This window comes from Macrobrachium rosenbergii, chromosome 12 (genome assembly GCF_040412425.1).
Source record: "Macrobrachium rosenbergii isolate ZJJX-2024 chromosome 12, ASM4041242v1, whole genome shotgun sequence".
NCBI lineage: Eukaryota > Metazoa > Arthropoda > Malacostraca > Decapoda > Palaemonidae > Macrobrachium > Macrobrachium rosenbergii.
This window is the reverse complement of record NC_089752.1, coordinates 95,721,558-95,738,927: the sequence shown is the minus strand read 5'-3', so window position 1 is coordinate 95,738,927 and position 17,370 is coordinate 95,721,558. Positions and strand designations below refer to the sequence as shown.

Genomic DNA, 17,370 nt, shown 5'->3' with positions numbered 1-17,370 from the left:
TTTGCGGTCACACCATGTTTTGGGACCCCACTAGTAACTCAACTTCAAACATGCTTAAACATATGCGTAACAAGCACCCAATGGAGTTAGAGATAGCAAAGGAAGAGGAGAACAGGATAGTACTGAAAGAGGGACACAACAAGATGCTGGCCATGGTTAACCTCTCCTTGCCACCAGGTAAGAGGAGGATGAGATGTCGTAGTTTGCTATTGATTTTCGACGTTCAGACTTTTAATGTCTTTACCAGAAAAGAATGTGGTGATTGCATTTTTTACAAGTATGTTATAAGCAACTTTTTGAAGGAATGATAACGTGTTAGATGACTTAAGGTAATGCGGAAGCGCTTATTATTATTATTATTATTATAGTCACACTGAATGATTCACATGTGTTTTTTAAAACTTAGGTTAAGCAAAGTTTATTTCATTGTCCCCACAGTATTTTCTTGCTTTCTCTTTTTGGAAAAACTTAGATGTAGCTATTTCTCTGAGTCCACAAAAATAAAATTAAGTGTGATCATTACATACATTTGACATTGAGAAAACGTTTGACATTGAGAAAACGTATGCGGCATTGCAATAGTGTGAAAGTTTAAACAAATTAATTTTTTATAGAAAATCACAGAAATTGTATTTTAGTTTTTCTTTCATTCTTATTGTTGATCATGCAATTTTTATGATCTGTATTGCTTTGCTTTCCTCTTGTCTGTTATATAGTATATATATGTATGTATGTATGTATGTACAGTGGCCCAACCCCCCACCCTGCTATATTGCAGTTCAGCATTTGTGGCTTCAGTTAGTTGCAGATTTTTCTGTGGAAAGCAAATCCAAATAAATTGCGGAAAATCCACCAATTCACGGATTTTTTCGTACAGCAATATTCGCTGATTACTGTATTTTTATGTTATTTTTGTGACTACATTTTTTATGATAAAAAAATGGTTTATTAATTTTCATATATTAATATTAATGTAAACACAGCAAGTTATCAATTAAATGTATTTTTATAATGCATATTTAAATATTTTGGTACAGCACTTAACTCTACTTGTGAATTTCCAATGTTTCACCTATCTACAGTAAAAAGGAAATGGGACGGCTTGAATACTGTATGAGAGAAATGGCTGTGCCTGAATATAGGGGGGGACTTGATTAGTTTTTACAGCTGTAAGCCATATATTTTTAAGGGTAATGTTGTAAGATGACTTTGAAATAATATTAAAGTGTTTTAGGATAATAGTTTAAGGTATATTTGGTGTAGGATGATAGTTTAAGGTGTATTTGGTATTTAAACTATTAAAATAGGCAGTTATAAGAATTTCAGTGTTAGGTATATTTGGTGTTTGATCCATTAAAATAGGCAGTTATAAGCGTTTTAGAGGGAGGTAACAACTTTATGCAGATTTAAGTTTTCGCAGGTGGTTGTGGTCCTTAACCCCTGCGAATACAGGGGGTCGACTCTATACATATAGGTACACACACACATACTGTATATATATATATATATATATATATATATATATATATATATATATATATATATATATATATATATATATATATATATATATATATATATATATATATATATATATATATATATATATGTATATCTATATATATATATATATTATATAAAATATATATGATATATTTAATTATAAATAACATATATAATACATTTATATATATACTAGCTGACCAACCTGGCGCTGCCCAGGAAAACTGAATGACAAGCAATAAACTCTCTCTCTCTCTCGAACAACCCATCTGCTCTCTCACTTCCTCTCTCTCGCCTCTCTCTCTCTCTCTCTCTCTCTCTCTCTCTCTCTCTCTCTCTCTCTCTCTCTCCTGTTAAGTTAGTCACTTCAGTTTCATTGCCCAACATTTTTGATATTTTATATTTAACCCCTTCTCACCCCCATTCCTATCAGGGAACTTGGACTTAATGGGCATTGGGAGTGTCACTATTCACCCCAGCGACCTTGAAAATTACTGATTAGACATTGTATTTTTCACCCATTCTATTTTTCAAAGGACATCAGGACTGTCACTATTCATTTCAGCTACCTTAAAAACTATGGATTAAACAGTAATATCTGACATTTTTGGTTACTTTTACATATCACCCCCTTTCCACCCCCATCCCCTTTGGTGCCAGTGATGCCTTACCCCCACAGTATTCTTTTCCAGATAGTGTCATATGTATAGCGAAATGAGGTATGGTAAACCTGCAGAGTTTATTTAGTTACTAAGTCTATGGGCAGAACCAGCTCCATTTCAGGAAGCCCTTCCCACCCCCGCCCCTTTGATGCCCTTTGGTGCTAGGGATGCCTTACCCCCACAGTATTCTTTTCCAGAGAGTAAGTCATATGTATACCAAGTTTGGTTGAAAGTGCTGAGTGCATTCCAGAGTTATACTGAAACACATACACATATTTTTTTTTATGCATATATATATATATATATATATATATATATATATATATATATATATATATATATATATATTATACAGTATACATATTGATATATATTATATGGCATAATATATATATATATATATATACATATAAATACATGTCATTTTTAAGGGCTTCCTTCTCCATCTCACTAGCAGCTACGTCATCGCCACCACCATTGCCTAGCCACTCTCGAATGCCATCCATGGGATGGTTGTCACCGTCAGGAAAGCTTATTTAATATTAAAATCAATTAATTTAAAATCAAGATTAAAGTATTTATTTAATAAATGAAGTAAAAAAGAAATGACAAAACTCAGTATGCTGTGGCAGTCGAATGTGCGCAGCACACCAACCAAAGCAAAGCAATCAATCTGGGAACTTTGCCACCAAATTATTGTTTTCAGAACTCTGTTAGTCAAAAGTGGTGTGCGCCTTCGAGGTTGGAGTATCTTCGACATCTGGAAATAAGTTAATTTCTTATATTTAGCGTACATTTTTTGTATTTGTTTTGTTTGCAAATTGAAGCACTCATACCATTATGGTTACTGTCGGAGTTATCCATTGGAGGTGGGGGAGATGGGAGGAAGTGAAAGGGGGATGATTTGGTTAGCGTAGGAGCTTAATCTAACAGATATATTACACTTCCCAGAGCGAGCTTATCCTGGCCTCCCCCCCATGCAATATACAGCCGACGTGCAGTAACATTCTATATGGGGCTGTTGCTTTTGAGCCAGTAACAGTCACGAAAGCTCCCAAGCTGACAAGGACCTGCCCAGCCCTCCCAAATCAGCTTTCCTAGCCCTTCCCCCCCAAACTGCACTCTCTCTCTCTCTCTCTCTCTCTCTCTCTCTCTCTCTCTCTCTCTCTCTATATATATATATATATATATATACATTCTATTATGGAAAAATGGTACACGGGAAGTACATTCTGAAGTTTCTTTTTTCAAAGACGCCTTCACAAGGACAGATACATAGCAGTAGAAATTTACAGTATATACGAGTATGCTGGGGTGACAGTACAAATGAACATAAGACGATTGGATAAACTTTCACACCTTTTAAGTAGGAAGAAGGCGAAGCAGTAAACTCTGTCATCCTACAGTAGGTCATTTCTCCATATACAGACCTATGCAGGTACCTCACATCTTTGCTGTTAGACCGAGGTCAACTATCCTTGCCTGATATTCGTATTCATCGAAGCTTTCTTTTGTAAAAGTGGGTTCGGTATATCTTTCCGGTATATATTTCAAATAAACTATCTTTTTAGCTCCTGTCCAAGTAATGGCATGCGTGTTTTCACTAACTTGATGAAATTTGCACTTCTCCCATACATATACATTTTTAATGATCTGTTCTCTTTTCCAATAATTTTCCAGTCTGACCTATATTGTTACATGGCTTGCATGGGATTTGGTGTACACGGAGCCTTCTTTTTAAGTGCTTTTTTCATTATGTTATTTTCATTAAATACAACTTTTATTTTGAAACTTCGCAAGGGCATGAGGAACATCTTTGAAATTTTTAGTATATGTTACTACAAGCATGTTTTTTTCATGTTATGTTTCCCTGTTGCGGTTATCATGAAAAGTCCTTTTTGCTGTCTTAATTTATTGCCTAATACATAATCAGGACATTTTAATCTCTTTCCGATTTCCCTAATTAGATTGATTTCATCATCATTTCATCATCACTATGCTCAGGGTTACACATGGCAAGCACTTAAAAACTCTTGTGGGAAGACTGATTTCTTTACTTTATAGCTTTGACCAGAATGCAAATGTGTGTAGGCAGAAATATTGGTTGTTTTCTGTACACGCTGTAATAAAAATCTTATTGCTGCTAATGTACAATACGCAATTAAAAATGGGGTAGACTTCCGTCATTTTTCATTTCCAAAATGAATATTGTTGATGTGATCAATATATTTAATTCGTCAAAGAACATATTAAGCTGCCATCAACATGCCTGAACCACATTATATTTTGCTTAATGTTCTGCTTCTAAAAAGTCATATACATATTGCTTACAACTGGAGATAAAGGGTTGCCAATAATCTTACTAAAATTTTGATAGTAAAATTTCACATAAAATTTAAATTTGTATTTTTCCCATTAAAGTGCTCTTGAGAAAGTTATATACCTAGCTATCGACACTCAGTGGTATCCCATAAAAATTCAGCAGACTTCAGTGGATATTAATGTGTCCAATATTTAATTCATCGAGTCTACATGGTTCCTTATATTGGCCTCAGATATGGTGCCAGCAAATGGATTGAGAACATCAACAAGGTGTTTTCTAATTTGTATGATGTAGAATCAGTGGAGGTAAAAGTTGGCCTGACCGGTAAATTTGCTTTATACCTTTTTGTTACTCCATACAAATGAGGGAAAGATGGTGAGTTCACGCGAATATTTTTTAAGTGATAGTTAAAACGATGCTGTGTCCGCATGAAAAATGTTTGACGAGATTTTTTAAATAATGACTAAACGGTGAATTCCCATGAAAAAAGAAAACAGGCTGTGTTTGGCTGCAAAATGCGTACGAAGGGAGACAAGTTCAAACACTAATGTTCCAGAGACGTTGCCAGTTAAATTAACAGGACCGATATTCTAAAGATATATTAAGTGTAATCATAAATTACTTTTGACCAAATACCAAAGTAGCTAAACATCTATATTTACTAATTAAATCGTACCTGGAAGAATGTGATGTCATCTGGCATGCAAAGAGTTGACTTAGGGAAGGGAAAATTCTTAGCTTGTCTGGTGCACCTAGTCAGAATTATTACGAAATATTTTTGCAAATCTTAAAATATTAACACGAATATAAGTAGAGGTCATTTCAAGTGTCGGGTTGCTTAGAGGACGTTAAAGAAAGAAAAGGAATGCGCCGATTCCGAAATTAACCGAATAACGCCGTAATTTAGGAGAATTACAAAAACCCTGTTTGATAGTCTGTGAGGTTTCACCATAAATTGTGGGTCGATCTTGTAGTCTGTTTACTCTGGTGAATTATGGTGAAAAGTCTGGCAACAAAACTTCGTGAAATGCACAGTAGTTAGGTAAATTATAAAAGAAATTAACAGTGAGTAATTCAAGATGAAAGCAATAAGGAGCTTTGTTTTTTTTTTTATTCTTTTTTAAACCGAGATCAACACACGTCATGTCTTGTAGGAACTGCAGTAGAGAGTATCGGGACTGGGTTTGCATTCAAACTTTGCCAGTGTTCCTCCTCAAGATTCGTTGGAAAATCAAAGGAAAAATAGTCAGTTTAACTTTTAAAACTCGCTTTTAAAAGCTTTTTCATATTGGATTTGCCAATACAAAAGGAAAATCACAGGCAAGTGTGAGTTCATGAATTCATTGGCAGACTGAACAGCTGAGAGAGAGAGAGAGAGAGAGAGAGAGAGAGAGAGAGAGAGAGAGAGAGAGAGAGAGAGAGAGAGAGAAACGCTCTGCTTATTCACAGTATGACAAGAAACCTAATTGTTTACCAATATAAAACTAACGATTCAGCAGGAGACCTGCTTCATGAAATACCTCATCATAAACCACCAAATGCCATGGTAGCGAAAATGAGCTTTTTGTGCATCAATCTGTCAAAGTTTTTGGTATTTTTCGTGATAATTAATGAAGTCAGTACATCCATAGTGTTTTCCATTACCTTTATTAAGAACCGGTGGTGATTTCAACTCGCGCGTATTTTGGTCTTATTGAAACTGAATATTGCAGTGCTAGATAAGTAATGTAATTCTCTCTTTGGTGTCGGGTAAGGGATTGAAGTGTATTTATTGGGAATATTGCAGTACAAATGGATTTTTGTTTTGCTATTTGGTAGAGAAATTGAATGTTTTATGTTGGCTTTCTCTTTTGAGTGCAGATATTAGATATTTTCGTCTTGCATGAAAGCTCGAAAAATGGGCTTCGTCGTTCTGGATCTAGAAAAATAGTGAAGCCTTACTAATAATCCTTTGTTTGTTATTTAGAGAAGTGCTGATAACGAAAAACTCTTTTTACAGCTGGAGAGTAGTGCCGCACGATGTAGGTGGAAGCCTGTCTGGTTGTGAGGGGTCTCTCCCCATCCCCAATCCCCCGATTATACTGGGCTGTTTTATCGCATCCTCTCGAGTACATTTTGATCTGGAGTGGCGCCGAGATAGCGGGAATCGGTATCATTGATTGATAAAACTTCTCGCGCAGAGAGAGAGAGAGAGAGAGAGAGAGAGAGAGAGAGAGAGAGAGAGAGAGAGATATTCTGGGAACTCCAAGCAGTGTAGGTATATAGTTCTGTGATAGCGACGTCGCACTTCTTGTGAATTTCAAGAGACAGAAACCAAGTTGAGACGATAAATTTAGTGGGAGGATTTGGGAAACTAAGCTCTCTCTCTCTCTCTCTCTCTCTCTCTCTCTCTCTCTGAGACCTTCCCATAAGGCCGCCTGAAAGAAAAGACTGATTACATTGATAACAGCACCCGAAGTGACAGACGATATTAGAATGCCACGCTGCCTTGATATCCGATGATGCCTGACGTGAACTCGTGTACTATCGTAGTGCCCAAATGCCCCAAAGGTCGGAAGTTAGGGCAGGTAGTCCTGGAAGAAAATACCCAAGGTGCTAGGATGGGGTGGGGGGCCAGAGGAAGATAAAGTAGGCGATATTCGATATCGTGAGATTTGAATCGCGGAATCTTCAAAGAACCCGAATTAGTTTAATGAGTGATAACGAAACATGCTTTTGATATTACGCTAGTTGGCATCTCCGCGCCAATAAAAGTCAATCTCAGTACAGGATTTATTGATATCTCGTGTCTATCGTGACTGAAAAATAGCCCTCTGTCCGTATACATCAATTTTAGGTATGCATTATTTCACACACACACACACACACACACACACACATATATATATATATATATATATATATATATATATATATATATATATATATATATATATATATATATATATATATATATATATTCTTTTTTTAACGTGCTTTTTCCCATTTTTTGTATGGGGTAAGCACGATGCCTTTTTTTGAAGGACTTTGATTTGCTTTAAAAGACTTTATATTTATATATATATATATATATATATTATATATATATACTATATATATATATATATATATATATATATATATATATATATATATATATATATATATATATATATATATATATATATATATATATATATATATATATATATATATATATATACTGTAGCATGGGGTTTGTGTAATATCATGAGGTTTAGCAGAGAGTAACACTCCGTAAGGTTTGCAGAGTCATAGGGTAAGATTAATATAGTAAAATGCTTTTATAGTTATCTTAGAAATTTGAACATTAATGATTCAGTTAATCATTACCATTGTAGACAGTGTTTTATGACGTATTCAGATTACATCAAGGTCATGCTCAAGAGTGAAACTGGAGTTCTGTTATGATGCATTCTGGGCCCAAGGAATCCCTGTGCTTGCCAGTTAATGTGGATTTGCCAATTGGGAGCTGGCTATGAAAAGTGTGCTTTAATCTTGAAATATTTTCAGCCACGATTGCGAAGTTGCTTAGTGCTGTGGACTGCAGTTCATTATCTTTGATTCCAACGAAATTCGTGACAGTTTATTCCACACTTCACATGAGGCTGCGAATTCGATTTTTTAGCGCTAGTCTGAGATATCGCTGGAGCCCTGCTTGTAACAAGGGCACAAAATTCATGAGTAATGGTATTCGTAATATTCATTTTCATTAATATTAATCCTGTAGAAGACACCTTTCAGGAAGCTAGAGAATTTTAAGAGTTAAGAACTAGATGAAGTGATGCTGTAAAAGAGACCTTTATAGGAAGATGAGGAACTAGGTAACTTGCTGTGAGAGGTAAATTTTCTGGAACATCTAAGAAGATTGTGCACCAAATTAATTGGTGTTTTAGTGAGGCAACGGAAACCTTTTCGTAAGAAAATCGTTTACATTTTAAGAAAATCTCATGGAAAAATTTTGATTTGGGAAGTTTGTGATCAACGATGGTGTGCCCTCACTTTAAATATTACTAGAATTATCATCTTGTGGAAAGGTGAATAGTAAGGTGTATCAGGGTAACACACACACACACACACACACACACACACACACACACACACACACACACACACACACACACACACACACACACACACTTACTTTTCATTCATTATCCTAATGCTGAGAAATATGAGACAAAAAGCCATTTGAAAATGACGTATTAATATAGATAAAAAAATGAAAAGTAGTCCTCACGTAGAAAATGTTGAGTACATTATATGTAATATTATGATACACCGGGTTAATCCAGGTATGAAGGTACCTGTACCACATGTGCCTTTAAGTAAAAATAGCGGCCTGCAGACCATAATATTAGGATATGAAACAAAAGTAACTTGACAGATTTCAGCTCGTTAGAAACAGAATGTTAAAAATTTGCCATTTTAGTTTATGCGTTTGGATTGATTACTTTAATTTGAGAGTTATTTGGTTTCCTACGAAAACTGAAGGGAGTTAGTTGTGAAGACAAAGGAAGGATAATACAGCAGTTGAATTTGAGTGGGAAATTGTAATCGCTTTTTATCCTTGTAACTTTATTACTCTTGTGTGAACTTGGTTTCAATAAATGGTTTATGAGTTGAATATATTTAAGTGACATTTCCGTTAGTATTGTTACCTAGAGAATGGTCCTCTGACAAAAGGTGAAACGTAAGGTCGGTAGAAAATTTTCCGCTGGTCTTCATTGGTCTGTTTACAACTGATAGCAAAGAGAACTGCTTATTTCATCTATTTACCTGTGTTTTGCGTTATCTACAACCTAGGATAAGGTTTAAACCACTCAAGATACTACATCTACAAGGAAGAAAACTAAAATCACAATCTTTTTGTAATCTCACTCACTTGAGTATCAGTTGTATCAGGCAGTGGTATATAAAACCCGGTTGTGATATCAATGGATGTCACGTCTAATCAGGTATCATTCACAGCCTCGCTTCATTCATTAGCCTTATCGATATTCATTCATTGTTTGAGTTTTTCATGGGCAGAGTCATTGGTTGTTCTTTATCCCTCGTTTTTCCCTGCCTTTAAGAAATGTTATTCCACTGACGTTTTGCTTCGAGTACCCACATCGAGGAAACATGTTCGAGGAAGCTTCCTTGATCTCACAGAAAGGGTAAATTTTTTTTTTTAAACAATGTTTCCCGTAATCCCAGTGCTGGTTATCTTTTTCTTTCAGCTCTTATCTCTCTCTCTCTCTCTCTCTCTCTCTCTCTCTCTCTCTCTCTCTCTCTCTCTCTCTCTCTCTTATCGTACAACTGAGCGAGCATCACCAGCAGCTCCATTATCAACTACCACCATCAGATAGCGCCGCAACACTTCTCAAGCTCTGCCGACCCTTATGGGTGTCTGGCCCTCCCGTGGGTCTCAGGACGGTCGACCTTTCCGCCCGACGTGGGATGGCACCGTATTGCACCGCATCCTCATCTGTTCTTCTCCACTGCCACCTCGCTTTCCCACAGTACATATTTTCTGCCTAGAACCTTTGCCGACGGTTTGAAGATATGGTGTGGGATCCGAGCAACTTCGCAGCGTCGCTCGAAAATTTCATCAAGGACGCCCAAAATTCCATTCTGCAGGCGACGACCCGTCCCATGCTCGGCGTTTGAGGAGCCCGCGAGGCGAGAGCACGGCAGAGGTTCCTGTGCGAGGAAGAAGTAAGAAGGCGTTCGAGCACCCGAAGTCGAATCCGTGGCCGGAGGTAGGCTTGTGGGTGCAGCAGCAGCAGCAGCAGCAGCAGCAGCAGCAGTAGGAGCAGCAAACTCAGTATCGGTCGATATCAGATATCAGGGGTTGGGGTATCAGAGGACCAGCCTCACTCGCTCTTCTACACTGGTGTCGACCACTTCCACCCCTCTCCTCCTCCTCCTCCTCCTCCTCCTCCACCACCACCAACACTGCCATCATCTTCACCATTACCACTACCACTACAGCAACTACCACCAGTTCCGATGCTACCAACGCCTTCCTAATTACTATTAGTATTACAACAACTACTATCGTCTGCGACGTAAGCCGTTAGTGCCACCACTTACTTCTTAGGCCTCCTCAAGTTCTGTCACATCTCCATTAGAAGGCGACCTCTTGATTATGAGATCCTTGGATGACGAGGCAAGAAGTCATTTTCTATGACCAGCTCACCGCTGTCAAGTGTACTTATTAGCTCTTTAGTCACAGAAATGAAGTTTGAATCGATCACTTTTTTTCCTGAAATAACTGAAAGTCGGTGCCTCCCTGATATCAGCTGTTGATCTGAAAGTTTTGACTGATCTCTGGAAGAGCGAGTTTTCACCCTAAAGTCCTCTCCTGATAGTACAAATTGATGTCGGTAACCGATCCGCCGCGCTTCGACGCATTTCGAGTGTTCAAACGCAAAAGGAGTTCCGACAGGGAAGCATGTGCTGAGAGAAAGTAACAAGCTACTCCCTCGCTTTGTTTCTCCTCTTCATTTCCTCCCCCCAAGTGCCAAAAACGTTGCCGTTGCTTCTCCTGGATTGGCCGCGTTGTGGTTCTCTTGGACGAGTATCGACGGTATTAGAGTAGTTCTCTGTTTCTTGGAAAAAAAAAAGACACCAAGGGTTGTAATGAGCTTTGCTTCTCATCATTTGCACAAGCCTTGCTGAATGTTATTGGAAAAAGATATTTGCCTACTATTAACGTACAAGGAACAAGTGACTTTGGGACTCGTACACTTTTGTTCTTCCATGCTTCTAGTGATTAGAACGTGATGTGCCAGTGATAGGAAAAATGAAACTTGAAAACAAGTTGTAAGTTCGAGCGTCACGAAGTGCCCATGTGATCGTAGTGAGTGTGACAGATCACTCGTTCAGTGACAACTTTTATTCGAAACTTGGTTAATTTCGTTAGGTGTTTCGAGTTTTGTTCTGAGTTTGAAAATAAAGTAAAATTGTGCAGTATTTAAAAGGTGTTCCGAAAAATAAAATTTTTGATAAATAGTTTCTGTCACGTGTGATGAGGATCATAATGAACTTTTAAATCCACTTCTCAATTATTAGTTCATAGTGGACTTTTAATTCCACTATAATTTCAAGTTCATAGTGTACTATTAATTTGAATTTTTAGTTTTGAGTTCACAGTAAACTTTTAATTTAACTTGACGGTTTAAGATCGCATCCTAACAGTACAAAACTTCAATTATGGATAACGAAGGACTCCATGCCCATCCTCCCGTTTCGACAGATGCCATGGGAGGGCCCCCGCATATGGCTAGAGGAGGGATGAATGCAGTGGATACAGGTGACCAGGTAGCCACGAGTGCTATGGAGATGTCAGGTGTGGCGGCGCCCCTCGTGGGCTCCACCCGGAGGACTTCGAGGGTGTGGCGGTATTTTGGCATGATGGATAACTGCCACTACATTTGTCACTTGTGCTCATTCGTTGGCGCTTACACGAACACCACTAACATGAGGAAACACATCCAACACCACCACCCGGAGAGGTACCAGGATATTTTGGACCACACTCGTCCCACCACGAGGCCTTTTTACGGTGGTTCTGTGGTGGGATCCATACGTCCGACGCCTCAGCACTTTCCCTCCCAGCCTCAGCATCATCATCATCCATATCCGTCCGCAGCAGCGGCAGCAGCAGCTGCTGCGTTAGTGTATCCTCATAACATAGGAGCAGCCAAGAGGATGCTTTTTCCCAAGCCCCCTGATGTGACGCAGGTGCAGGCAAACAGCGCCAGTGACAAAGTCAGCAACAGCCACGCTGTGACCAGCCATCATCACCCTCTGTACACCAACCATCCATCTTCCAGTGCGCCTCCGTCGCAGTCTTGGGCGCTCGCCTATCCTCAGTTACCGTCGACATCTTCGGGGTCTTTGGAGAACAATGCTGCTACTTCCTACTCCTGTTCGGTAGTTCAGAGCGCCGTAGCAAGCGGAAGAGCGGCAGTAGTAGCCTCGCCGGCCACTGGAAACCTTCCCTCGGTTTCGGTTACTGCTTGCGAGCTGAGTCCAGAAGAAAGCGATATTGTCAGCCAGCTTCTGCCTCCCATAAATCCAGAGTGCTCGAGCGACTCTGAAACAAGAGGTGAGGGCCAGTGATTGATAGAAATTCATTTGCCTATGTATCAAGAAAGTTTGCTCTGTTCGGTAGGAATGCTTAGTTAAATGTCTCCTTACACGTGTGACATCTGGTTTGTGTGAGCTTTATTGTTGGGGAGTCACTGAAACATAATTATGTTAACCTTACATTCATGAAAAAGAAGGTAGCCTACCTGCAATGCTAAGAAAGAATGTATTTCAAGAGACAAAATATTCGCTGTCAAAACAATATGCTCTAGTATAACTACTATACTAACACTATAGTATATATTCTTAAATGTCATATATAAGTACACAGTGCGCTGTGCAAGTTATTGCAAGCCTTACAGGTTAATTAAACGCAAAACATTACTGGGAATCTTCTACTGGCATGTGCATCTTAATTAGAACTTTAGTGTTATATATTCGCTTTATCATTCGTTCAGAAGTAATTAACTTTTTGTCCACGTATTAAGTAGTTTACTACACTGATTGTGAAAAGGCTCTACTGGACTTGTCCCAAACTCTGAAAATGTACATAATGTAAACCTTTTCAGAACAGTTGCATTCGGGAAGTTGAAATGTATACCAATTTTCCATTTGAAGTGGGAGTTTAGCGTCCTGATTCATCGAAGAATTTGTTTATGCTCATACTTTTCTCTGGGTTCCCTTTGTTTCTTGCTGTAGGTTTGACTAGAAGTTAGCAGGTGTTGTGGAAAATGTTTTAGGATTCAAGGGTATTTTTTTTACGTATTTACCACCGTAAGCAGTACATATAAGCATTAACACGTAATGTTATATATATATATATATATATATATATATATATATATATATATATATATTTATATATATATATATATATATATATATATATATATTAGAAGCATTAATCAGTTATAATTCCCCTTGGTGTCAGTTATTCCCAAGGTATAGCAAATTCAAATTGAAACGATATTTGTGAATAAAAAGGACGAGCATGTACAGTACAATCGACAATAATTCACACACGTATATACATTATATATATTTAATATATATATATGTATATTATATATATATATATATATATATATATACATATATTTACATATATGCATATATATATATATATATATATATATATATATATATATATATATATATATATATATATATATATATATATATATATATATAAATTATTGTCAGTTATACATGCGGGCCTTTTTATATTCACGAATATCGTTTAAATTGGAATTACTATACCTTGGGAATAACTGACACCAAAGAGAATTAAAATTAATTAGTGCTTCGGCGCCTGCCAGATTCAAACCATGTCTGGTTTAGAAACAATTGTAGACAGTAAGTTTGAACATCCGGGTAGGGTATATTGATTCTTTCTTATATTAAACGATATTTGTTTGTTGATATACAATATATATATATATATATATATATATATATATATATATATATATATATATATATATATATATATATATATATATGTGTGTGTGTGTGTGTGTGTGTGTGTGTGTGTGTGTGTGTTTCCAGAATGCCCAGCGTTACCGAGTATCATTAATACCAATGTTGGGTTGCAGCTAACTCATGCATATTAGATCTGAACACAGGATCAAGTGAGGGTGAAAATTTTATTTTGGAAATTTTTAAACATATTTCATCTTTTAATGCTTGTAACCTTTTGAAATAATTAAAAAAAGGATGTTAATGGAAACTGACATTTTTTGGCCAGTCGCCCATTGCAATTGCCAAGCACCCTCAGGTTGTTTTGAGGGGAATTGCAAAAAAAAAAAAAAATAAACTGAAAGTAATAAAACAACCTCACTCATTATCTGTCAATTTCCATTTGAATAATGGTTTAGAAAATGTCAAGAATGTAGTCACAAAAGCTGGTGAAAATTGTGCAAATGTTTTTGAAATCCATGTCTTTAGTAGGCAAGTTTATTTTATGCAGTTTTGCAGTCTTCATTCAAAGTCCTCCCCACTTCACGTCACAGTGGCCAGTCAGGAAATAGTTAAATAGAAATTTTGTCCGGCAGGTTAGTTGAAGCCATTTGGGAAGAGTTTGAACACACACAAACTTTTCTCAGGCACATATATGTATACATATATATATACAGTATATATGTACATGTGTATGTATATGTATGCATATATATATATACATATATATATATATATATATATATATATATATATATATATATATATATATATATATATATATATATATATATATATATATATATATATATATATATATATATATATATATATATATATATTAACTTTATCACATACACAATTGTTCTGTGCATTATAGAATTACTAAAGGACCTATTCAAACTGGATGGTATTTAATGGGTTTTTATTCAAAAAACTTTTGAATAAAAACTCCATTAAATACCATCCAGTTTGAATGAGGTCCTTTAGAATATATATATATATATATATATATATATATATATATATATATATATATATAATGGGTAGAATATGTTGCAGCAGACAGAAAAGCTTTACAAGTGAGTGTAAATCGCCCAGGAATGGAAAAGCGTGAGGCTAAAGAAGTATCTTAGGAAAAATCTGAACCTGTGCCTACCTAGGATTGGAGAATTTGGAAGGGTGGCTATGCTAGGTGATGTAAATGTGTAGATAAGTGACAGAAGGAGTTGGCATTGTTAGGTATGGAGCCCCTAGAGTATATTGGGGTAAGGAGACTTTTGGAAATGTTTGCAAAGGGGTTAGATCGTTGCGATACGTTTTCCACTGATGTATATATATATGGAAAAGCAAAAATATTGAGGAAAAGAATACTGAGGACGTAGAAGATGTACTGATGAGAACATGGATGGTTGGAAGTTAATTTTATCATTAAGTTGTCAAGATATATATAAGTTCCAGTTTGGCCAACAATATATTTGAGTGAAATTGATAAAAAGATGTGAGAATAGCGTAAAATAAGAAAATGTTTGAAATTTGAGCCAGAGTTGAAGAATCTTAGATAAAAGCTGGAGGTGAGAAATTGAAAAATTCCACGACGGAGTCATGGCGACAGTGGGTTGTGTTCTGGGTATGAGAGAATAGGAGGAGGGAATAAAAAAAGTAAATAGTGGAATAAAAAATGAAAAGAGATCATTTGAGGTGCAGTTTTATATAATAGTCTAAAAGAGGATAGGGTAATTAAGAAAAAAGTGAGGAATAAAAAGAAAGCAGGTATAGAGGTAGAAGGAAGGAGACAGAACTTCAACTCAAGGACAGGGTGGTATAAGAATGCTTGTGGAGGCGACTGATGAGGAGGAAGCAGGCCAGATAATAGGCCAAAGAATGGAAAGTCACTTAGATTTTGTGGTGCAAAGGCGGTTTTGCGACTGAGTGACTGCTTAGGTTGTGTAAAGTATGTGTGGGCAGGGGAAATATCCTAAAGGAATAGGTGAATGTAATAGTTTCAGTTTTCTGTAAAAGAAAACTATTGAGATGCATGGCTTCTTGTTTGTCCGTCCGCCCTCAGATCGTAAAAGCTACTGAGGCTAGAGGGCTGCAAATTGGTATGTTCCTCATCCACCCTCCAATTTATTGTGTTTTATTTTATTTTATTGTATTTTATTTTATTTAAAGTTAGCTGTGATCGTGCGTCTGTCACCACTATAGATGCCAACAACACAGGCCATCACCGGGCTGTGGCCGAGAGTGATTTTGGCAGAATAGCTTCAGTATTAGACTGTAAGAGCCTCCATTGGCTCCGGCGCATGTTTAGTATGAAACAGGTATTGTGACATTTTAGTTTGAAAGCAAGAGCAGTATTATATATATATATTATATATAAGAGGCTATATATATATATATATATATATATATATATATATATATATCCGTAAGAAAGTTTATTAAAGAATTAATATATATATATATATATATATATATATATATATATATATATATATATATATCCGTAGAGAAAGTTTATGGTAGAATTAATATTTACAGTTAAAGCGGTGAAAAACAAGTCTGACATAACGCATAGAAGCGTCTGTTATACTAAGTGCTTATATGTTTTCTATGAATTATTTGGTTATTCGCCTAAAAATACTCGTAAGCAAAGAAAGCAGCAAACAATTTATTTTATGTTCTTAAAAAGTGTCAAACTAACCAGCCAGAAACGATGTACAATATAACATAACAACGTATCGTGATAAGAATCCGAACAGCTATTGACAAAGAGACCAGCCAGCTGGATTTATGCTGACATTTTATGTAACAAGTCGTAGAGAAAGTTTATGACAGAATTAATAGAGGCCATGTAGAAGGTGCCGACTATGTGTGTGTGTGTGTATACAAGATGAGATTTTGAAAGCAGTTAAAGATTTTTGTGTTGGAATTACGGCGTATTAGAAAATGTAGAGGAGGAAAGAGGAAAGCCATCGGTGTATTCTTATATCCAAGCGAATAGTAGAAGCTGCATGTTTGAGACTTAATGGCGGCAATAGTCGCGTGGATGTGGGACTCTGTTCGTGAATGCTCAAGTGTAACGCGAAAGCGCCATGGAAAATTTAGGTGAGGAAAACTTGCATAATGTAACTTATGCCGGGAATACATATTGAACAAAAAAAAAAAAAAAAAAATTACAAAAATAGATAAATAGCCAAGTATGATAAACTCAAAGTACAGTTCTCTTATTAAATCACTAGAGTCCCAATACCTAGCCGCAGGGGCAAATGTCTCAAATTTCTTACATTCATTCCAAATACATAGTCTCTCTATAAACAGAGA

At 36.4% G+C, this 17,370-nt stretch overlaps 1 protein-coding gene across 6 annotated transcripts in view; it reads left to right on the top strand.

Moving 5' to 3' along the window:
* LOC136843758 (protein abrupt-like) overlaps nt 1–17,370 on the top strand; it is a 206,012-nt gene that overhangs the window by 127,196 nt on the left and 61,446 nt on the right. Inside the window, exon 1 of one of the 6 annotated variants that reach the window (XM_067112421.1) lies at nt 9,833–12,604. The exons of the other annotated variants lie outside the window; for them this stretch is intronic. Coding sequence (XP_066968522.1) covers nt 11,707–12,604 — 898 coding nt within the window. The 5' untranslated portion in view covers nt 9,833–11,706. Of the gene's footprint in view, nt 1–9,832; nt 12,605–17,370 lie in introns of those variants that run through there. 6 annotated transcript variants of the gene reach the window in all.